The sequence below is a fragment of the Mixophyes fleayi genome, chromosome 1 (genome assembly GCF_038048845.1).
Source record: "Mixophyes fleayi isolate aMixFle1 chromosome 1, aMixFle1.hap1, whole genome shotgun sequence".
In the NCBI taxonomy this organism is placed as follows: domain Eukaryota; kingdom Metazoa; phylum Chordata; class Amphibia; order Anura; family Limnodynastidae; genus Mixophyes; species Mixophyes fleayi.
In genome coordinates this window covers 248,985,632-249,005,814 of record NC_134402.1, presented here as the reverse complement: position 1 = coordinate 249,005,814, position 20,183 = coordinate 248,985,632, and the positions used below count along the sequence as shown (strand labels likewise).

Genomic DNA, 20,183 nt, shown 5'->3' with positions numbered 1-20,183 from the left:
TGCTGGTTGCTGTAATGTGGGGGGTGATGCTGGTTGCTGTAATGTGGGGGGTGATGCTGGTTGCTGTAATGTGGGGGGTGATGCTGGTTGCTGTAATGTGGGGGGTGATGCTGGTTGCTGTAATGTGGGGGGTGATGCTGGTTGCTGTAATGTGGGGGGTGATGCTGGTTGCTGTAATGTGGGGGGTGATGCTGGTTGCTGTAATGTGGGGGGTGATGCTGGTTGCTGTAATGTGGGGGGTGATGCTGGTTGCTGTAATGTGGGGGGTGATGCTGGTTGCTGTAATGTGGGGGGTGATGCTGGTTGCTGTAATGTGGGGGGTGATGCCGGTTGCTGTAATGTGCGGGTGATGCCGGTTGCTGTAATGTGGGGGGTGATGCTGGTTGCTATAATGTGGGGGGTGATGCTGGTTGCTGTAATGTGGGGGGTGATGCTAGTTGCTGTAATGTGGGGGGTGATGCCGGTTGCTGTAATGTAGTGGGTGATGCCGGTTGCTGTAATGTGGGGGGTGATGCCGATTGCTGTAATGTGCGGGTGATGCCGATTGCTGTAATGTGGGGGTAATGCTGGTTGCTGTAATGTGGGTGGATATCGATGTAGTATGAGTGTGTGTGGGGGGTTATTTATTTCTGTAATTTGGGTACCAATAATGTATTGTCATGGTATTTATTGATGTAATTGGGGTGCTAACAATGTAATGTTCAGGGTCATTAGGATAAATAAATACCCCCCCCACACACACACTCATACTACATCATGTTGTACAGCACCAGCAACGAGCACTGCGCCAGCATCAGTGTGCAACAATGTAGTGCATGGAGCCCACAACACGTGGGCCTGTGTGCTATAAATGCCAGGGCTGATTTTTAGTCCCAGACCGGCCCTGCCGCTAAATCATACTTTTAATCAGCTACATACGATCATTTTTAAGCAAGTAATTAACGTACTCCTCACTCTGGCTAGGGTCCGTTTTTTCAGGGTGTCTGCCAGTTCGGTAACACAGTGCTGGCAAAACAATACCTTTCAACACTTTAAAATGTTTAAAATGAGAGTGTGAGTATGTGTGCACGTGTGCCTCCCGCTGTCTTTTTACAGTGGTGAACAGCACCGATTGTTTCCAGGTAATTTCTCTCATTACATGTGTCATTCTGACAAAAACATACCAGCTAACTATAGCGAGCATTCTTTTAAACTGAATAAGATGGGAGTTGACAACTCTGGGGAAAAAGACTACCATCTCTTTGCTAAAGTTGGAAACACTTAGACTGTCATCATTACTATTGATGGATAAATCCAAAAATGACATCTGTTGCGCCCTAAACTGTGAATGACATGGAAACACCATTTAAAATGAATGCATTAAATGCATTTCTAAAAATCTTTCTCCCCCACTTCCAATACCATCGATCAATATAATATAATATAATATAATATAATATATCTATAATATAAATGTCTAGTGGCGTGTGTTAGTCTGTCTGTGTGTAGAAAAAATAAAACCAAGCTGCAGCGCCACCTGCTGGGCGGAGTTATACTAAATTCTTAGTGTGTGTGGAAAAAAAAATTCAGAAAGGGCTGAAATTTGGTATACCAAGATATTTTTAATTTGTTAATTTAATTTGTTAATTGTTAAAAGTGTTTATAAAGATGTAAAAAATATATATATATATATATATATATATTTCCTGAAGGAGAAGTGACAGTTGGGAGTGGTTGGTGGTTGCCGGGGGTGACAGTGAGGAGTGGTTGGTGGTTGAGGCCTGGGCTATGGCCCAAATGCATGACAAGAACCTTTTTAACACCTTAAGTAGCTTGATTTGACTAGAATGCATGAGTATCATGCACGGGTTAACATTATATATATAAAAACTTGGGAGGTTTATTGCCAGTCTCCAGAGTTGATGGAAACATCTCTGTTATTTAAGCTTGCTAGCATTTGACGATGTTCTTACATTAGTTTTTTGGTTCAAATACAGACAATTCTCATCTTTCTATTATTGTTATTTCATGTATTCACTTTTTTCTCACAGCAACTTGGACATCTGCTTCAACTTCTTCCATTTTGGAATTTCATTAGAAAATGTCTTGATACAAATATAATTCTACATTGAGGTGAAGGTTGGAGTTCCCACGTTACCCAGTTTGATTTTTGTGATCATTAAAGGTAGCTACACACTTTGCAATATCTCAGCTGACTTCAGGCAATTGGTAAAATATTACAGCATATGTGGTCCAAAAACTTATCTGCCCATCCATGGAATTCTCTAATGTGCCTTGTCAAGGTCAAATGCTCTCTGACAATCCACCATTTTACTAGAGCATACACTACTCACAAAACTTGCTGCTATAGCGCTCTCCACTCTGAGCCACACTCGCTCCTGTTATCTCAGCACTGCCATTTTCACACTATATTATAATCTCTCATAAGCAAGGCCCTCCCAACCCTTTGTTTTCACACTTCCATTTATTTTGGCCACCTTGTATGTCCCAGTTTTATATGTGCTCTGTTTTCTCCAATGTCTGCTGATCAGTAGCCTTACAAGTCAATGACAAGAATAAAAAATCTCAAACGCTAATATGCCAGATTACATCTGCTATATAGAACCATCACATATTATTCAAGTTGTTGCAGAGTCATATTTTGTAAACTTTTAAAGGGACCACAAAACCAAGTATCACATTCCCACATCATCAGCCTCATGAAAACTGATGCAGATCAAAGAGCAGACGCAACAGGCATTTTAGATGTTTTAACAACCCTGTCTGTCAGTTTAGTTAGATAAGCCCTTCCCTGCTAACATGGCAACCTGCTGCAGATGACTGAGAGTATGATGGACATTTAGTCAAGTATAAACACTCCAGTTATTTCATGAATACTATTCAGCTCAATAAAGTACAGTATTCAATTAGATTACATAGTGGCTTTACATGCAGTTTAAAACAAGACATTGTCTTCTGTGATGAGCTCAGGAATCCTTTCGGAAACAATGAGGTTAAGGTGACACCATTCTATACTGATTAAAAACACACTGCGCCAATTACCATGCTAACAATCTAATGCACAATGAAGAATGTCAAGGACACCTATCAAAGGCAGGGAGGATTCTTTGAAAAAATAAAACCACAACCTTACTACTATTGAGCAGCATCACTGCTGTGAAGTAGTTACACAATGACACCTGAAGCGAATACTTGTGTTAAAGGAAAATCAAACTAGGATATTCATCTGAAGGCAAGTTCCATCACCCACAATATCAAGATTTTTTTTTATCAATTCTTTTAAAATAGGTCACCATTTTAAAATAAGACATTTTTCATTATTGCCCTAATGAACATGTTATAATTGCATACAATTACATTTGAATACAGTAGGAATAAGACCATTTGACTTATTTACAAAGTAATGTTTCACTATTTTCAGGAACTCAAACTTTGTTACTGCATATAGATCCCATTACAAAACCACCCAAAACAGCCTTTTGATTTTCAGCAAATCTCAGTCAAGAGATTATATATATATATATTTATATAAATAAACATAGCATGTGTCTCTCAAATATAAACACAAGCTCATAAAAAAACAGACCAATGTTTTAGAAGCAAATAGCTTATGTTTTTCCAGATATACAATTTTTACCTATTGCTGCAATGTCTCTAGCACTGCATACATATCTAAAGCTTGTCAAAAGCAACTAATGCATAGCTTTCCTAACAGAAACCAGTAGCGGCAGTTTTGCATTACTTTTTGCCATCAGTTTCCCGTACATTTAAGGGGTGGGTGCAGCGGCGCACAGAGGATTTTTCAGGGGGGTTTCCTCCACCCCCGAAAAAAAACAAACCCTAAAGAGCTGCCGCGCATGCGCACTCCGTTTCGGCTGCCCTGTACTATACAGCAGCCGTGGCATTTGCAAAGAAGCGTCTGCGGCGGTGCTGTATTGTATACAGCACCGCCGCGGACGCTTCTTAGACAGCGCCGCGGCTGCTGTATAGTACAGTGCCGATATGTAGGGCACTTTTTTAGAGGAGGGGGGGGGGTTTCTGGCACCACTGGGGTGGGTGGGCTTAATGCTCCAGGCACTGGTAATTGTACATAGAGATCAAAATGACCGCTATGCTGTGGAAATTTTGTAATATTCAAGTTATGGCTTTATAAATGGAAACCAGATAGAAATGAGCTAATGACCAGAGAGAAACAATCTTAATCTGGTCTCTCTTGTACAGAAATACTAGTAGCTTTAACAGTGAAAAAAATAAAATCTATTTCTGGGCACCAAAGATTTATGCAAAGTAAACAGGGTCCCCATCATCACCCCAAGGGGGCTGTCGGCACAACAAGGACAGACGTCATTGTATCAAGCCTAAACGGCACTAGCTCGGAATGCCCCATTGGCTAATTGGTTCATAAGTTGTTTGCAAAATGGGGGCGGGTTACAGTTCAAACCAACAGCATCTGTTGGAATACACAGTTAAACAATCAGAGTGTACAGGAAACCCCTGGGCACCAGAATGGCAACAGAACAGTAACTTTGGAAATAAGGAGTTAAGAAAGGGGCATGACCAATATCCAGGCATTCCAACTGGAGATTGACTAGTTCTTAGGTAAAATGTAAATGTATGAAACAAAGAGACCGTTTCATTTTTGGTTTTCTATCAAAATTAGTAGAACACAAATACAATCTTAAATAAATATTGTTATGATGGAAGTTTAATAAGTGGCTCTGATGGTGTAATGGAATGTACAGTCCCAGCTTGCCCAGGGCCGGATTAAGGGAATGGAGGCCCCTGGGCTAAGGGGGCCCCCATTCCCCCGTGAGGCCCCCCCCCGTTAGCTGACCGCCGCGCCCCCCCCCCCCCAAGCGCTTACCTTCTCCTGTCACTGCAGTCCTCCTTCCGCAGCGCGCTGTAAGCTGCTTACTGAGGAGATCTCGTGACACTCTCGCGAGATCTCCTCAGTAAGAGGATTACTGAGCGCCGGAGAAGGAGGACTGCAGTGACAGAGCTCAGCATTGATCGGGCCGGGGGCGCCCCCGTCCCTGTCCCGATCAGTAATTCTGCTGAGCTCTGTCAAGGGCCCCCTGGATGCCTTAGGCCCCTGGGCTGTGGCCCAGTTAGACCTCGGGTTAATCCGGCCCTGAGCTTGCCAAAGAGCCACATGTTGCTTTCTTTGGTTTAATGTAAAGATCTCAAAGTATAACACTCCATTGTTTTAATACAGTATATGGTTGCCATCATTTATACGATTTCATTAAAGCGTGTTTTAATTAGCACATTTGGCTATATCTGCATGGTTTCATTTAAGGTTTCTTTCCCAATATCTTATAATAACTATGCAGCAAAAATGTTGTTGGATACCGGATATTGCTAGTAAAATAGATTACATTTTACAGTTTACCACCAGTCAGAATATTTGTTAAAAATTTGTACAGACACAAAGAGATACCTGTGATATTCTAAGACACCTTGTGGTTCAAGATAGAAGCCAAAGCAGTGAAGATTACTAGATTGATGAAACTGTGGGGATGAGTATGTCAGCAAAAATGTGGGTTGCGCATAAGTGGAAGAGGAGGAGTGTGGGAAAAGGAAGGGCTGCTATTAAAATCGGTCATGGGTACATGATTTCTGAAAGTGGTCATGAAATAAGCATACTTATTTTCAACTTCTAAATATACATACACACATACAAGAGTAGACAAAAAATGGAAACACGAATACAATGTAATTTAATATAATTTAATACTGTGTTCAGCTACCAAATGTGGCTAGTGTGGCCTGCATGCACCATGCAATTGACTCTTTAGGACATCTCCAGTGGCATCATCCATTCTATTAAGGAGCGAAATTTTTATAGTGAAGGTAAGCGAACAGAAGTTTCAATTTTAAAATAACAACAAGGGCATGTTGCTTAAGGATATCACAATCAATCTGTACATATTACACTAGGATGTAAGATTCATCGGGTTTTGGATAATGATGATGGATGAGACATGGGTCCATCACTTTCACTACAAGAGCAAAATCCAAAGCTCTTCAAAGAGTACGAGCATTCCGTTTCAACGTCTACAGTGGCTTAAATTTGGGAATAAATGCGAGTTCCGTTATAGCTGACGGTTTGTAATGGGACAACACTAAAATGATATTCTCTCTTAGTGAACTTTGAGAGGCAATCATTCAGATGAGGCACAGGAATTTGTGAAGAGGGGTTCATTCAAGAACACACATCGAGAGATAAATCCAATTATGCAATGCCATGTTCTGCAGCCGAACTGGACCTGCCAAGTGCCTAGACCAACCATAAACTCTGTACACTTACTATATACTTGTGACCTTACATATATTATAAGTTTAAGGATACATGGCCAGATTTTTTTACCCTGTTGATTGCTGGAACTTTGATAGACATGCAAACTGAACAGTCAAACCCAACATGCTGCTACAGAACAGGTTTATCCTAGCCTACCATTTTCTGAAAAAAAAAATCATATAAATCCTATGTGACAAAATTGGTCACTCTGCACCAACTATTAACACTTCTATTTTTGAAAGGATTCTTACTTTGCATCATTTTTTCCACACATGCCTAAAACTTTTCCACAGAATTGTATATACATACACACACACACACACACACACACATTCACACACATATATATATATACACAATACTTGCAATCTCTCCTGGACACCCAAAAATGATAATCATTCTCAAGGATGCCCGCTCAAGTCCTAATTATTACTGGAATGGCATCGCTGAATGCACCTCTCTTCAACTTTGGGGTCAAAGTACTTACGGACACACTCCTCAGACAATAGCCCCTCACACTGTCTCTGAGCTCCAAGGTTAGCAATTTTTCCTTTTAATGAATTGAACAGCTTAATGGGCTGGACCGATTACGCTATTAATTTCTACTTCATAAAAACAAAATTTTCTTCAGACTGTTTGAAAAAAATAAACCGTCTTTTTTTGTATTGCAGGCTTTATTTCCTAAATTCAATCACACACCATACACAAAAAAAAAAATATACATTTAAGTTACTCAGCTTTAAACCTGAATAGTTACACACTTAATATAGATTATCAGTTACATTTGCTATTTTTATGGTTTTTTTTTTATTAGGTTTTATACTTTCCTGCCTTGCGCACGCTTCTCTTTGCTCAGCAACGCCATTTTACGCTACGCATGCTATCCTGCTACATGCTCCCTTTACTATTGCCACAGTTTTAAACAGCTTAATTCTCAGTTTTCACAAATATTTTTTTATATAACTTTTACTCAGTACCTCTTGATAAATTTTACAAACCATGGGAAAGGGTATCACACATTCATCAGTCATCTTGACCCACAGATCACAGTATTGTATACTTACCTTAACTGTATGTCAATACATACATAACTTCAACGTATACTTGACTTTACTGTATACTTACCTTACAATCGCTACTCACAAACACAGACCCTATCGGGCCTAATTTGACCTGTACGTCGGTCATATTGGCCATCTCACACATTTGTTCCGCACCTATGTGGAAACGGAATTTTCCAACGCTTCTCAGTGCAAAACTCCTGTGTGAGATTTGTGGTGGCCGTGGATGAATTACACAAGCTGCGTCCACTCACTTCTTCTCAACTGGGTACAACTAAACACCTCATTCAATGTTAAGCATGCACAGCGAGGACCCCTAACACAGAAACGGAGAACAGAAATATCAACCATGCAATATCCTGCCTTTCCAGCACACCTGTTCGAGAACTTTAGAACTGGGAGAACGGAATATTGAAGAATATCAGCCTCTCCAGAGAATTTCCTCTCCACCATCCATAATTTCACAATCACGTGCGTATGCCACACATTATTATTATCATTTATTTGTTTGGCCCCACAAGGTTTCCGCAGCGCCGTACATAATACAAACAGGAGACCATACAGGGTGACCATCATCACAAACGGTGCCAGCAGCTGTTTGATACTCCTGGTCTTCTGTGGCCTGATGTGCACAGAGCAATGTGACTGGAGACTTAAGAACACTGTCACCCCTATTATTTCTGTTTCAGCACTGAACACTGCCACCTCTCCTGTTTTTGGGTGAGCCAAGAGACAGTACAATGTGACTGGAGACTTTTAAGAACACTGCCAGCCCTCATGTTTCTCTTTCATTAATGACGCTTCCCACCTGCACTGGAGACAGCCAAGAACCCTGCTACCCCTTCTGTGTCTCTCTGTGAAATGGCGCCGGATCGCCGTGGAGGGAGGTACTTATAGAATCCAAATTTCGCAAGATCAGATATCGCAACAATGATGTTTTACCTCCTTTTCAATTCCGAGGGCACACGAAAGTGCCGAGCCACAGATCTCCGATGTTCGGGTGGGCTCGGTTTTTAAAAAGCCGAGGCCCGAGCATCTCTAGTAACTACATGAGTAATTCCATTTCTTTGCATAAGCATTTTTACTCGAAAGCCCCATCTGTATGGAATTTCCCTCACTCTCAATGCCAATGTAATTTGAAAAAAGGATCTTCTTATGGTGATAGTGGCAAGAGAAAAGTCAGAAAAGAGTTGAAGATCACACATAATCTCTGTATCGCTTGCTGTTTTAGAAGGACAAATAACTAAAATTGGAAATACAAGATGGCATTCTGGTCCCTAAACAAAAATGTTTATTAATTACTAGTAAATATTTAATTGAAAAAAAAAATTATATTCTTTATTAATGCTTATGTAAAATGTAATACTATCTTTTGTATGGTATTTGAGCATAAACCCTAATATTTAGCAGTGAAATATTGTTAACAATTTGATAGCGAATAAGTATAACAGATAGAAAATGTGGGTACACTATCAGAATGCTCACGATTACACATACCACTGGTGGATGGACTCTCCACAGGGATTGGTGTCATTTCTGATTCTGAGTATACATTTTCCTCTAATGCCTTACTGTTTTCTTGCAGCTCGGCTTTCACACGTAACAGTAGTTGTGCACCACTTTTGGACTCCAAATTACTTGGTCTTGCTTGGTCACAAGTGACCTTACAAGAAAAAGGCTCAGTAACATTTCTAGATCTGGCACTAATAGAGAAAGACAAAGGCCTCATTCTTTCTTCGCCACTGCGTGTGTAGAATGGCATGTTGGCAATTTTTTTTTATCGGCAGTTAACTTTTCATCAGTTACAATTTGGGTGTGTTTTTTTCCCAGACTTAAAAAGACTATGTACTTTTACATAGGCTTTACCAGATGACGTACAGGGAAGACTACCATCATGACTGGTGAAAGCAGCTGCTTGCTGATCCTGTTCATGTGTGGACTGCTTTGAATCCATTTTAATGAGACCCAAAGCACTTGTAGTGCAAATTCAGAAATATATACTGCTAGTATCTTCTAATTTCAGCACCAGAAAAATTGTTTTTCACAGAGGGGAATATGTGACACCCGCAAACACTTGTAGTGCAAATTGCAAAATATATACTGCTGGTATATTACTATTTCTGCAGGCAGCAAATAGTTTCTTGAGGAGGGAATATGACACCCCAAATAGTTGTTAATGTTTGCAAAAATGCCTCCTCTATTCTCCTCTATTCCTGCTGTAACTAATAAGTGCTCTCTCCCTGCTCTAATGCTGCCTGCGACCTAACCCTTCTCTCTCTCTCTCTGTCAAATGGCGCTGGATTGCTGTGGAGGCGGCTATTTATGCATTTCAAACATCGCGAGAACCTAGCTCCGAGATCCGATGACATCCCAATGACGTTTTGCCTTGATTTCGATTCCGAATAGGCGCTCGGCTCGGTACTCGGATACCTCAAGTTTGGGCGGGTTCGGTTCTTGTGAAACCGAGCCCGCCCAGCTTTATATATAATGGCCTATTGGTTGTCATTTATCTTTAACAGACTTTTAAGAGAGTTTTCTCCCATAAACATATATATCCCTGGAGAGATGGACAGCCACAGTCTAAATTCAGAACTGTTTCGGGACCAGAGTGCCTTCCTGTATTTCCAATTCTAGTTCTTTATCCTTCTAATACTTACCAATTGGAAAAGCACTGTCTCACCGAAATTAGTAATAATAGCTATGATTATAGGAATGAGATGAGTCCTAACCTTGTGCAGATTTTTTTTCTTTTCTTTTGCTCTCTGGCTGTTTTGACAGCTCTCAACAGTGTTTCCTTACTGTGAAAGAAATGCACTTGCAGATGCTGTTACTGGAGAAGTTCTTTGGTGCTATTCTTGGTGTTAGTAATCTATGCATCCAGTCAATCAATAAATCCTGGTCTTGGAATTTTATGGAATAGCGGCATAGTAAAGCTATGGAGATTCACGTTAGTTACTTTTCAGGTATTCATCTTCTTTTAGTGTCGTTGCATCTAGAGCAATCATCAAAATCAGTGTTTGTCTCATATTGCTGACAAATCACCTTAGATTGAATTAAAAGCTGTTATGAGGTCACTCGGTAAGGTGACCCTCCATCTTGTTGGTGCAGTCACCTATTTCGAGAGTGGCCTCCTGGTATTGTTCAGTGGGTGTGGATGATTCTACCACTCTCTTACCCAAAGCACTAGATGTTTCATCGTTCACACTAATTGATCTTTATAACTGAAAAAAAGCAGACAGGAGGTGCTGATTTGATACGTTTCTTTTTTTTTGGAGCCATTTTGGAAACCGGAAAACTCTCATTGTTGAAGTGGCAATATATTCAAAAAATACTCATATTTTTGGGTTACTCAGGTTGTATAATATTATATGATTTACAAGACATGGGTGGTTGACCTAAGCGTCCAATACAGAGGGACCATGTTTACTATAGCAAGGTGCAGTATAACATATCAGTGTTAGGTGGCAGCTCTGTTCTTGGGTGTAAATTAGCAGGAGGCACATCATCAAAGAATGAAATTCCAATAGTATAGATCATGATGGTATTTTGTTTATACAAAATCACAGAGCTTGCAGGAGCTGTTTTGCATGCAGAAGTGAGACCAGGTGTCTATGTATTAAGAGAGTCCCCAGCTTCAGAGAAAATGTAAGTTACACTTTTGCCAAGCTGACCATTTGCAGGTTATTTCACATGGAAATTGACCACAGTTCAGGGATCCTCCTGAGTCCATTTTCTGTCGAAGTAATTACTTTATTGTATCCGGTCTGGTGGATGAACTCCTTCCCTTCTACCTGTAAAATGAAGTACAGGGCTTCATGGGTTCAGTCGCCTTCTATATCTGGCATCTGAGCCGGGAGTGGAGTGATGTTGTCTTGGGGGACTTTGGTTCTTGTTCTGCCAAGCAATGACCACCCCCATGTCACAACAATTTTAAAAAGGAGCTTCAAATTCTGAAGGCATTAACAATGGGGAAATAATGGTGTAAAATCATGGTAAAAGAACAATTTTTTGTTTTTCAATTGCATTAAAGAACTGTTTTACTAGAATGTGCATGCAGCGTCATACAGAGATGGTGACTTTAAATTACTTTTACGTTATCTGCAAACACTCAGCAATTTGTAACATTTACAGTATGTAAATCATCCATGTTTCTTGGCTCTTAGAGTTACTGTCTTGCAGAGTGCAGAAATATTGATATTGTTGCAAAAAACAAAAAAGTAGTACTACACATTCTACTATAGGCGATATGACACAAATGTTCTAATTTACCTTGTTAAAGGGAATTCCATATTTCTTTAGTATTGAAGGAGATATAAGTGTCATTTTGTGTCGAAGAAAAGCATCACATCCTTGACAACTGCTGGGAAAGAACCCTAGAAGGAGAAATCAAACACAAACAATTGTTAAACATACAAAGATCGTATCACATTTTGAGGCATCTTTTAAAGAATTCAGAACTAAAGGCCCTCTGCAAGCTCTTCATATAAATCAATGCATCATTAGTCAGTACTAAGACTCAGTTACTACTGCAAATACACAACAAGAAAACATAACGGATATACCCAAAATATAATCCTTTATAATCCCATTAATATGGATAAATCACATTTAAACCAAACATTTGAGAGCAGCAATAAAATCACTAAAAACAGCTGTTGAGGAGAGATACATCTGACCAGGCAATAGAGCAAGATGGAGTGGTATAGGTTGCATTCAATGGACATATAAGCTGTTGAACCTAATTTCTGTGCCACACCAAAAAGAGACCATTCATTTTGGAGCCATAAGACAACTAGGAGAATGCATCCAGCTGTGAGGACACAGAGTCAGAGACACATAACATTTCAACAAATATCTGTTTAACCATAGTCTTACCACACAATACTAATCAAACCATAACACTGCTTGGGTAGTAGAGAAAAGATAATCGCAAAAAGGGGACTTCCCGTCTGTTCACCTACACAGAGCGAGAGAGACAGACACGACCAGCACAGTGTCCTGCCGGCATTGCTGGCTTCCTGAGCACTGGAACCAGGCTATCCAGTGCCTATCCTGGCGGCAGCTGGCTAAACTGATTCTCCCCACTGATGTAGACGTGCACCATATGAGTTTCATTTGTGTTTTGTGATGTTTGTCTTGTTTCACTATCCCTCCTATCCTATTACCTCTTACCCTTCCCGTTCTATTCCTCCCTACCCTTCACCAAGAGACATGTTCACAATTGCCCATAATGTATATTTCAGAAAAAGGCAGAGACCCCATTTAAGAATGAAGCCAATCCTACCACCTCCACACATATTACATGTCCTTACAGACTAACCTTCTAAAACTTATCTCTATAAATGCAAAAGGGCTAAACATTTCAGTAAAGAGATCAAAGCTCATGTGAATGCTCTATGCTGAAAAAATTGATGTTCCATAATGCAGGAAACCCACTTTAAAATGATGGCACACAAAAACTAACTTCCTGAAGTTTCCCCGAGTGTTCTGTAACGACAACCCTGTAAAAAAGTGCAAAGGGGTAGCTGATCTTTTTGACACTCATATCCCTCTAACAAACGTATCATCACACTCAATAGGTGATGGCATGGGCTTACTAGTCAAATGTACTAATTATAACCAGCTTTTCACCTTTGTGAATTTGTATGCCCCAAACCAGGGTCTGTCAAAATAATTGTCCAATATGGAACAGATTAGAATCCCTACAGGAAAGGCGCTGATCTTCGAAGGAGGCCTGAATTGGATGATGGACCCAAACCATGATTCCTCCAACAATGCTTCTAGATTCTCTTATAGGGAATAAAGAAGGGTAAGGCGCACCCTTGCATGATCACCAACTGGCTGACACATGGAGAATACAACATGCTGATGACAAAAATAATAAATTTTATACACAAGTTCACATAACATACACTAAGATAAACTACTTCTTCAATAACCACAGACACCTTCCCTTGCTAAAAACAAACACATTGGTTAAATGAGCTGATCAGACCATGCTGCAATTTATTGGACCATACATCGACACAACACTCAGTCGAAGATTTTTACCTGGCGGCTCAACGAATGCTTCCTAAAAGGCACGTATTTCAATTCCCAGACAATCAATGCCTTTGATGACAATGTTTCCTTCAATGACAAAGATGTAACTTCCAAAAACTACTATTAATCCAATTTTACCCTCTTAATATCCAAGACTCAACTGGAAATTAAAGCTAGCTAACCCATAAGGTTTCCTGGCTGGGAAAGATCAACATCATAAAGATGAATATCCTTCCCAGAGTGCTCTATATACTACTAACCATACCTAGGGCTAGATTTACTAAACTGCGGGTTTGAAAAAGTGGAGATGTTGCCTATAGCAACCAATCACATTCTAGCTGTCATGTATTTAGTACATTCTACAAAATGACAGCTAGAATCTGATTGGTTGCTATAGGCAACATCTCCACTTTTTCAAACCCGCAGTTTAGTAAATCTAGCCCCTAGTGTTCTTTCCAAGGTTCATCACCTGGCTATTTTTACTTGACAACCAGCTCTTGAAGACCTGCGAAGTGCTATTATATTAGGACAAACCATTGTGTTAGGCTACAGACTACCAGTCCGACCAGTCCTAGCAGGCAGTACAGGCAGGCAGAGAATCAGCAGCCAGGCATAAAAAAATATAATTTATTTAAAATAAAGTGAATAAAATATATAAGTGTTGAGTATTACGGAGCCTCCTCCCCTCTCGCATTTTAAGGCCCTCAAGCCCCTACTATCATTCCTAAACCGTGTCATGGTTCTCCACCTTCTCCTCATTTCACTTTTCCTTGCTTTGGCTAGTGATTCCCCTCGTCCCTCTCACCCCTATTCTTTCCTCTCTCTTTCCCCTCCCTTCTCTCCTCTCTAAATCTATTTTTGCTTCTTCATATCATTAATAATATACTGTTTATATTTCGTGGAAACTTTGTTGCAGCTATCTGTCACCTGTATTGCCTGTTTCCCTTTTTGTCTGTTTGGAAAAACTCAATAAAATATCTTTTCAAAAAAAAAAAATATATAAGTGTGTCCAGTCCAGCCAGCAAGTATACAATTGTGACAAAACGGGGTCTCACTGGACTGAGAACTTTTTATTCATCATCCGTTTCTCACAGTTGAATGTACTTTTTAAGCCTTGGCCCACTACAAGTATATACACCAGGGCATCGGTGTATTATGTGTTTTGTTATTTCATGTTATTGGGTACATTTTGTCCTTGCCATTACCGCAATGTGGTATGTATTAGAAATATAAAGAAAATTGCCATATTGTGTGAAAACAATAGGACAGCAGAAGTAATTTTGCTTGTGTTAGCTAAGTTAATTACCATTTGTCTCAAATGTCCATGGTTAGGAGGTGTGGCTTAGATCTGGGTTGTATTCAGAACAATGTCTGAGTGATAGATAGCTGGCAGCCCAAGTTAATTAGCTAGGTCAACAGGTTATCAGAGAACTTCTAGATGATATGCAACGTGCCTCCACAGTACTATTGTCAGGCGCCGTCTTCACTTGCCTACCTCTCAGCGGGGACGGAGGCCTTCCACTGCCCTGCATGATCATGTCTTGTTGCCAGCTAACGAGACGCTACCGTTGGGTTCACCATCCACCAGATGGGTGGTTCCTGTTCGCATGCGTGCCTGTTACTAGGCAACGGGACACTCTTCTGCCTGGCAATTCGGCGGTCAGTGACGTCACTGACCGTCCCCTTTAGCCTCTATTTAAGTTTCACTATGGCAGCATGTAGCTGTGAAAGTATTAGTTCATAACCTGCTCCAGCACCTGTATACTTACCTGTCTCCTGGTTCCTGACTCATGCTTGGCTTGAATATTCCTTGGATCCTGCATTTGTTACCGACCCAGCTTGTTCACTACTCTCTTCACAGTCCACCTAACTGGCAACTGACTTGGAGGGCCGCAACCTGCATGCTCCTTGCAGCTGAGCCATACTGCCATGCAGGAGTGCCTGGTGAAAACTAGAAGCATGTTTAGACTCTGCGCCTCCTAGCTCAGTATTGCTAACTGCTGGTAGGTGCCTGCCATCTCATCCCAGTGACGCGTGACAACTTTACTGGCTGAAATAGCATTGGGAAATGTATTAATATGTATCAATATAAATGTTATTGGATCAAAATGTATCACAGACTCAGATTGTGTAATGCTGCAGCTACAAATGTGTCAAATGTCTTAATGTTTCATGCAAGTGTGAAGTGTCATTCCCTGATGTAATATGGTAACCCTTTGTTAAGTGTATCCAGCCAAATAGCTAATTCAGTCAAGCCATTCCATTGTACAATCAAGGTAACAGAGGCAGTATATGTCCAACAGTTAAATATTATAAGTGTCCACTGATAGACCCCTGCTGAAAGGGGGAGGATTGAGACATTTGACCCTACTCCCTGTGTAAAAAGCCAGGAATATAAGGAGAGCAGAACACTAATAGAGACTATTCTACCTTGAAGGATCCTGGTGTATAAGACATCAGCAAAAACTGTGGGCCAGGCGTTGCAGTGCTGCCGGAGGAAACCCTACCAGGACAAGGTCTGTGTGAGCCAGTATCCCAGGCTGGGCAACAGAGTAACTGTCTAGCTAGACAGCAGTGGTAATACTGCAGTAGGATTAAATTCTGAAAGATACTGAGATTATTAATTTGGAGTGCTGACTGCAAGAGGCTGCTGAAAGGTATATGCTACCATTTACCCTGTACCTTGTGAATGTCCTATGATGTTGTGCTGTCGTAATAAAGCCTTATTTTGGATATACTCTTGTCTACCCAAGTGAGATGAATCCCACAGAGGGTAACCCACCATCCCAGCTAAGGGTGGTTTCCTCACAGCAATAAACACAAGAGAGTCTTTATAAATAATATAAGTGTGTCCAATGCAACCAGCTAGTGGGAAATCACTGCAAGAGTCTATATAACAAAATAAGTGTTGGCAAAAATCACCAAAAAGTTTTATTATTACTGCAAAGAATTACACTGCCCCCACCACCCAGCTACTTCTTAATGCCACCCAGCTGGCAATTTGTTTTGAGAGAGCACTGCATAGCCATCCATGTTCCAACCAAAATCTTTATAGACCTTTAGGAAGCAATCAGAGATTTTGTTTGGGGAGAAGAAGAGGCTACATTTCAAACATGATCCCTTACACAGATATAGAACTCAAGGAGCCCAACTCCCCTGATTTCTGGGTTACTATTATGCGGCTATTTTAAATAGAGCAGTGGAGTGGACCAGAAACACTAATTCAAGACAGTGGGTAGTTAAATAAAATAGTTTTGTTAACATACCGCAAAATATTGCCCCCTGTACACAGGACATCACATTTATACTCCAACCGACAATTGAGCCAACTATAAAGATATTGAAAAAGCTCAAAACACCCATTAATCTCTTCCATTGTTTCTCATTCACAAACTTCTGTCACACATAACACAAAGCACAAAGTTTCCCAACAACACACTCTCAGGCACTTAAAGCCTGGGGTACAAAAGGTATTCTAAGGGTGGGTCAGCTGGTAGACTCACACATGGGGTGTCATTTACCCACTTTACAAAAATCTCTTTCACTCCCTGTAAAAGAACAATGGATGTATTTGCGAATTAAGCTTTTTCTACAGGAGCAGGGCTGGAAACATATACTTCACAGAAAATTAACTCCACTTGTAGAGTTTTCTGAGTGAAAGACATGTCATATCACAGCTCTATCAAATTATACTAGAAGGAACATATACGTCATTACCCAAATATATTCAGGCTTGGCAAAGACATGCTCCACTAGTTTTTAGCTATTTAAACGCAATTCAAGATTATGACACAATGCTACAGATATCCAAGTCTCCTTAACAAAATGTCCCCAGGTACCCCATCCATTTGTAGGTGATGTTACTCTTTAACTGGCACCCCACTTCGTATTTCTTTTTTGGGTTTTTTTGCCAATATTATACATGAACAGTTTTCTTTAGGCAAAAGGTCTTTAGGGTATCTGCACAAATACTAGGTACTAAGCTTTTATCAGACTTCTGGTTTCTTCTACATACCACAATTCCCATCTCTACATATTAGAAATTGCATATTAGAAATTGCAGCCAAAATACTTAAATAATGTGGCAAAGCCCATAAAACCGATAAATTGTACATATGAACATTGAACACCCTCCATATAAAGCCTGGATAGCAGTGGGGACAAGTATGTCCCTGATCCCTCATCCCTCAAAGGAGAGTGGTAGAGACACAAAGTGACACCACTGCAGGGTAGCAGTACAAAAATAAAAAACACAGAGGCTTGTATTATACACACTGAAAATATCTGTGGTGACACATGAAGGAATGTAAACTAAGACCAGTCTCTGTGTGTCTTTGCTAAGCCTGTTTCACCTGGCATTAACAATTATATTTGAAACCCAAAATGAAATATTATTCACCACTAAAAATTACATATGCATCGTACAGTGGGACATCTCTTTAACCAGGTCAGAGCAGATGTTGGTAAACACTAGTACATCTGCCAGAATCTTAAAGAAATGGGAAGGCTACCATTACATGCTAAAAAAAGTTACCTCTCCGCAGAGATTGAAAACTTAATCATTCCATCAAACTTTTTTGCATGTAGTAAAGGCTATGAAACATGTAGCTGGCAAAGACAATGAAACCAGTACCTTCAAGAAACACTAAAGGCTGGCTATGGCTTGCAAAAAGATTTTGAGCACTGTGGAATGCCAAACAATGATGAAGGGCTGCACTGCTGTAGTAGAAAATGTGAGCAAGTACAGGAAGATCTAGGAGACAAGATACAATGAGCTGATATTATCTGCTAGCATTGATATCTCTAAAGGAGTCAAAATGGGACAGGCCAACCTTTCACTGAACATCTGAAAAAAAAATGCACTTGTGGTACACCTACTGTTTCTCATTGAGATTCAACTATTTATTCAAAAAGACTTCTCTTAAAAAACGTGGTCATTGCTTGCAAAGGTCCCCTTGGCGCAGATGATCTTATTCAACCAAAGAAAGGAAGGGTACATTTCCAAGATGCAATTAACTATTTTAACTTCCAGAGACACTTCAGATCTTCACGTAGATGTCGCTCTAGCGCTTTCTGAGCGTGAGAAGAAGCTTTGTCGCCACTTCACAAGGAATGAAAACCGAGGATAGAGTTATAGAGGTAGAAAAGTTGTAACACCAGCAATGCAAAGTGCAAAGGAACTTCTCCCAGAGAAGCGTGAAGAATGTGGAGTTACCACTGAAAATGACTACATGTTTGAAAGACCAGCTGCTTTGTCACATTTCAGAGGTTCCGATTGTATATGCCTTTCAATGGCGCACGCGGGGGGGGGGGGGGGGTTTCTGGGTCTCCAGAAACCCCTCCACTCCGCTAAAAATGTAGGGCACTGTACTATACAGCAGCCGCGGCGCTGTCAAAGAAGCGTCCACGGCGGTGCCGTATTGTATACAGCACCGCCGCGGACGCTTCTTTGACAGCGCTGCGGCTGCTGTATAGTACAGTGCTGCCTAAATGGAACGGCAGCTCTCTCGCTTTTTGGGGGTTTTTTTTCGGTGGAGGGGAAACCCCCCCTTAAAAATGCTCCGTGCACCCCTGCCTTATTGCTCAGGTATGTGAAGCTAAAAATTCCCAAACTCTGTCTTTCAGGAAGCTTCCAAAGTATGTTGCTACTCTGTCAAAAGTTCTAACCTTAAACAACACAGCATTTGATCAATTGGCAGACTGCTTTGTGCAAACATCAGGGTTCACCGACAATAATACTGCATTCCAGAAGGTACCCTCCACTTGCAAAGGCAACATTTTGGAAGAAATTTTAGGATTCAACTGACATTGATCCAAATGGTAGATTTGAAATATCATATTCGACTTTTGGATTTGAATTTTACCTTTTAAAATGTGTGTGTGTGTGTGTGTGTGTGTGTGTGTGTGTGTGTATCTTTCTCTTCAGAACCAGCTCAGCTACGAAGTGATGAGTCAAAGAGTGAGCAACCCTCAGAAACAGAGAGACAAGCGGACATGCATTCTGTCAACATTTTTCTTTCACTATGCTGGAAAGCAGGACCAGGGTTTCCAAGGGTTGGTGTAGTGCGATACTTTGTTACTCAAAGCACTTTGTTTTCTCTGTGTTATTCATGTAATGGACAATTCTGCTTTCTACAAGGTCGTAAAGTAAAGAAAAAGACCTGGGACAGAGAGGAGGTCAAAAACGTGGAATAGCATGATGAAGTTATTCAGTGATGCAAGTGCCTAGAAAGCATGATTGTGCTGCATGTATCATACATGGACCATCTGCACTGAAAGGTAAGAACTGATTAACTGTGAAATTCTAGCACTGGATAAAAAACATAAAAAGAAATACAAATATTTAAATCAATACACAGGTGCTAACTATTCACCTTAAAGCAGTGTGTATAGCTTATTTCACTAGCTATGTATAGGAGTTGCTGCGTGTGTTCGTGGATGACCTCGCACGCCAGAATACATTACACTGTCCCCACAAGACAGTGACATGTCAGCTTTTTGTTTTGGGTCATATTGCAAATTTTGAGTGACAACTGTGGTTACAAACAGCTCCTACACATACCTATTTGATTGCCTTGCTGATAAGGTATTAGGAAAGGATGGTCCCTATGAGGCATGTTTCAGACACAGTACTTCACTATGTAATAATAGACAAGTATGTATGTCTGGCAGACATACTTGTGTGATTTTGAAAAGGAGATAGTGATTTGAGGACAGCTAAGAACTCATATCAGATTCAAGTTTCTATGTGGGATTGCTGCTTTAAGGGGCACTTGCCA

General features: G+C 40.5%; 1 protein-coding gene across 3 annotated transcripts in view; it reads right to left on the bottom strand.

Annotated features, from left to right (window-relative positions):
* KDM4C (lysine demethylase 4C) overlaps positions 1 to 20,183 on the bottom strand; it is a 458,533-nt gene that overhangs the window by 338,587 nt on the left and 99,763 nt on the right. For all 3 annotated transcript variants that reach the window (XM_075209355.1, XM_075209363.1, XM_075209347.1), the window contains exon 7: positions 11,632 to 11,735. In XM_075209355.1, the coding sequence (XP_075065456.1) occupies positions 11,632 to 11,735 (104 nt within the window). The remainder of the gene's footprint in view (positions 1 to 11,631; positions 11,736 to 20,183) is intronic.